The sequence below is a fragment of the Corylus avellana genome, chromosome ca3 (genome assembly GCF_901000735.1).
Source record: "Corylus avellana chromosome ca3, CavTom2PMs-1.0".
In the NCBI taxonomy this organism is placed as follows: domain Eukaryota; kingdom Viridiplantae; phylum Streptophyta; class Magnoliopsida; order Fagales; family Betulaceae; genus Corylus; species Corylus avellana.
Window position 1 is genome coordinate 30,856,565 of NC_081543.1, and position 4,747 is coordinate 30,861,311.

Genomic DNA, 4,747 nt, shown 5'->3' on the forward strand with positions numbered 1-4,747 from the left:
TTCTGTTGATTTTCCTTCCGATAGAATATTTGGAGTTAATATGGTATGGAAGAACTATTTTAAATGGTTCTCCATGTTTGTCCTATATATGGTGATTTAAATTTGTTGTGCTAGGTGATGATTTCCTTTGCATTCCTTAAATTATGCTTTTCCATTGGAAGTTGCTTTTTGATGACTTGAGGTAAAAATAACATATTGATGTTGATAGTTGATTCCTAATCTCTAGAAAGAAAAATGCTTCAGGTACTACAACTTTTATTACAACTCTCTTACAAATTAGCGTGACAATCCACATAGCATTGCCACGTATGTTCGCCAAAACCAAATCTAGTTGTTTAGTACCTGATATGATTAGTGTCACATGGACTTACAAATTGGAATGACAGTACTCCATTATGCGACACTGTCACATTAATCACAATCAAATTTAATTATTTGGTGGCTAACATCGTAAGTACCATGCAAATTGTCATATCAATTTACTGGGCACTTATAGTAAAAGTTGTAATACCATTAACAACATTTTATTTAAAAATTGCATATTAGCTGTATAGCAGTGTTGCATTGCAGGATATATTTAATTTCTGTGTGTCTTATATGACAAGAGGACTAAATTTCCCACTTTTCCTATCCAAAAAGCCAAAATATAATAAAAAATGGTTATCTATCGTATCTCCACAACATCAGAAATATATATATAGTTTAATCCCTATCTTTGAAAGCATATGAAATCTCAAATACCTCTTTGTATATATACTTCATTAGTCGCCCAGCATCCACCATCCGACCTTAGACCTTCCGTTGCATGGCATTGGGGTCTTTGGCTACCATTTCTCACTACCCCAAGGCTTCAACATTTCTCAGCAATCATCTTCTATTATTTCTTGTGGCCAACATAAAAGTAGATCTATGGCTTCTGATCAGAATGAAGTTAGCAAGGGATTGGAGTGGAGGATAAAGGTGGCAGATGGCTCATCAGAGATTTTGGTTCCTGAGGCAAAGTCTGCAGCCACCAGAGTCTTGCTTTGTCTGAAGGCTTTTATTGTAGGGCTGGCTTCAAAAGTTTGGAAGTTTTTGCTCAAAGCATGGGATGTAGGAGTTGATGACCCCAGAAAAGTGATCCATTGTCTAAAAGTAGGGATGGCACTCACTGTTGTCTCACTCTTTTACTATATGAGGCCTCTGTATGATGGTGTTGGAGGGACTGCTATGTGGGCAATCATGACAGTTGTGGTTGTATTTGAAAACACTGTCGGTAAGTACTCAAAACTATATCAAAAAACGCTCGTGTCTTGGTTATTAGATCAGCACTTGTATGGCAGTTGTACGTACATTTCTTTAGTAGAGACTGCTCTACGATTGCCACATAATTCCTAGGATGATGTGACATGCCATTGCTTATTCAAAAATTGTTTTTTCACTGTCACGTCATCACAATTGTATGATTGTCATATAGCAATCTGCTAAATAATCAAAAAAGATTTGTGTAGTTAGAATCTAAAGTATAAAAGCAACTTGCTTGAAGCTTAGGAGTTTGATCACTTTTTCCCTATTGATCAATGGCAGGTGCAACAATATGTAAGAGTTTGAACAGAATGTCTGGAACTTTTCTTGCTGGATTTCTTGCAGTTGGTGTTCAATGGATTGCTAGTCAGTCAGGAAACAGATTTGAACCTATAATTATTGGAGCCTCAGTTTTCCTCTTAGGTCTGTAAACTTATATACTCTATGAATATGCATATTGATAAATTAATTAACTAGTAATTAACGGTCCGATCTTTGTTGTTCAGCTTCTGCAGCAACTTTCTCAAGATTCATTCCTTCGGTGAAAGCCCGGTTTGACTATGGTGCTATGATATTTATCCTTACATTTAGCTTGGTTTCAATATCGGGTTATCGGGTGGATGAAGTATTTAATTTGGCCCATCGGAGACTATCCACCATTATCATTGGCACTACCTTGTGCATTATTGTAAGCATGCTTGTTTGCCCCATTTGGGCTGGTCAAGAACTCTTTACTCTCATCTTTCGTAACATGGACAAGCTTGCCGATTCCCTAGAGGGTGAGTGCTTTATCAAATCCATGTTTGTTTGTTAAATTCATTCTTGTTGAAAATTCATGTTTCTGTCTTTCTATTTTCTCTGATATTCTCAAAAAGATAAATGTTATTTAGTAGACTGATACGTCATTTCTCTTTTCAAAATACAAAAATTATGTTTCACTTTTCATATGAGCTGAACATTTTTTCAAACTAAAAACAGAAAAACGCCGTCCAAAACATATTAACAAACATACTGTTTTTAAATAATCAGGTTGTGTAGGTGAATACTTCAAAGATGGTGACGACATTGATGACAGTGATAAAGAATGTCATAAGAAACTGCAAGGATACAAATGCGTTCTAAGTTCTAAGGCAGCAGAAGACTCTATGGTAAGTGAGAGGACAATGCAAGTAATTCTGATCTCAATCATTTTTTATGATATCTTTGAATGAAATGAGGAACTTTGATTGCTTTTTGCATAGGCCAATTTTGCAAGATGGGAGCCAGCTCATGGCGGCTTCAACTTTCGGCACCCATGGAAACAATACATCAAAATAGGGGCATCAATGCGCAGCTGTGCTTATTGCATTGAGGCTCTCAATAGTTGCATCAATTCAGAAAATCAGGTAAACCCAAGTTTCTATTAATTTAAATGATTAAGTCTACCCTTTTACTTTTTATTTTAAACATGGTATATAAAGCAAAGGTTTTGAGTTCGAACTTTGTCTCCGTCATTTTCCTTCTATTTCAAATAATATTTCACGTGAGGCAAATAAGATTAAGTTTTGGAAAAAATATCTTTTACCCCCTGAAGTATCCATGGATTTGCAATTTTACCTCAAATGTTTAGAAAGTGACATTAGACCTTCCAAAGTTTCAAACCTTAACACGAAGTCCCCAATGTTTACACTTTACCCCCTGAAGTAATTTATGTTTACACTTGACTCCACAAAGTATCTAGGTTTTGGGGGGTAAAGTGTAAAATTAGGGGGGTAAAGTGAAAACATAAATTGCTTCAGTGGGGTAAAATGTAAACATCGGTCTTTTTTGCCAATGTCAGATACTTTGTGGGGGTAAAGTGTCATTTTTTAAACATTGGAGGTAAAATTGCAAATGAGTGGATAATTTAGGAGGTAAAGTGTATTTTTTCCTTAAGTTTTTGGGATACAATCTTATTAAGAGAAACTTTACTTTAGATCCTTGAATTACTCCGCGTTTTGAGAAGACCTCCCAAAAATTCAAAAACTCTCAATTTACACCCATGAACTTTCAATTTCAATCGATTTACCCCCTCTGTTAGTTTTAGATGTTAATTTCTAACAGAAATGCCTAAAAAGACCAAGTTGCCCTTCAATTTTTTTTTTTTTTTTTTTAAATTTTTTTAATTTAAAATTAAGGGTAAATTTGAAATTTCATAAAAAAAAGGGGGTATAAACTTCATTTTATCACTTTTAACGTTTAAAATTTGATAGAGGGGGGACTATCGAATCGAATTAAAAGTTTAGAGGGTTAAATTGAGAATTTTTGAAATTTATGAGGATCTTCTCAAAGAGCACGGTAGTTTAGGAGTTTAAAGTAAAGTTTTCCCATCTTATTATTATTCTTCACGGAGAATATAATGCTAATGCAAGCTCTAAACACTTTATTCCAATAGGCAAATGAATATATAAAGAAGCATATCAGCAACAATTGTTTGAAAGTAAGCTCCAACTCTTCTGGTGTCATAAGAGAGCTAGCTTTGACCATCAAGACAATGAAGAAATCATCCAACATCCATTTCCTGGTTGGAGACATGAACAACGCAGTGCAAGAGCTCCAAGTTAACTTGAAGGCCCTTCCCAAGTTATTCAACCCCCCATCAAAGCCAGAAGCTGCAGAAACCCCTGAAAATAAGACAACAGAGCAGCAGCCAGCCTCAAAAACAGTGGTTACAATAATGCCTATCGTGGATATTATTCCACTAGTAACTTTAACTTCATTGTTGATTGAAATTGTCTCAAGGATCAATGGCATTGTCGATGCTGTTGAGGAACTAGCAGATTTGGCTGAATTCAAGCCTGCAAGCAACGATAAGTGCGGAAAAGATGATGATCAGCTGAATAACAATTTTTTACCAGATCAGCAGAAAGATAAGGATACCATGAAGAAGGTCTTTCCACGGGTCTGAGTTCTACAGAATTTACTTTTTCTCTTTTGTTAAAGAATTGGAAGAAATAAAGGAAGGGAGCGAGGATGAAGTTCATAATTAAGCATCGATTTACCAAAATCTTTGATAAGTATAGCTGATTATCATAGGAAAAGAAATGCTGTAAAACTGTAGAGAATGAGTGTGAAAGTAAACAGGAGTAAAGGTGTCAGAATTATATTTTCCATATATTCCGTAATTATGTTGATATTGAAATATTCTCTATTTATGGGTTGATTATAATCATATAATGGGATTGTAATCAAATTAATGAGATTTGATTACCAAACTTGTATTTAGACATTACCCTATAAATAAGAACTTTTGTATTGTAGACAAATCAAGTTAATGAGCACAATGTAGCCTTTAGGGGTATTTCTAGTGGTGAATGTAGGTGTCTAACACCGAATCACCCGTAAGTTCTTTGTGTTTATTCTCTATATTGCTTCCGCTTATTTCCGCATAATCATTATTTCAACATGGTATCAGAGCCATTGTATGGCCCAATGGTCTGTGTAT

At 35.0% G+C, this 4,747-nt stretch overlaps 1 protein-coding gene across 1 annotated transcript; it reads left to right on the forward strand.

Moving 5' to 3' along the window:
• The first annotated feature begins 909 nt into the window (after nt 1–909).
• Nucleotides 910–4,747, forward strand: LOC132174411 (aluminum-activated malate transporter 10-like). Its single transcript, XM_059586072.1, has 7 exons — nt 910–1,255; nt 1,567–1,707; nt 1,791–2,063; nt 2,314–2,432; nt 2,526–2,669; nt 3,698–3,862; nt 3,908–4,747. The coding sequence occupies exons 1-7, from the start codon at nt 910–912 to the stop codon at nt 4,208–4,210; spliced, it is 1,491 nt and encodes a 496-aa protein (XP_059442055.1). The 3' UTR covers nt 4,211–4,747.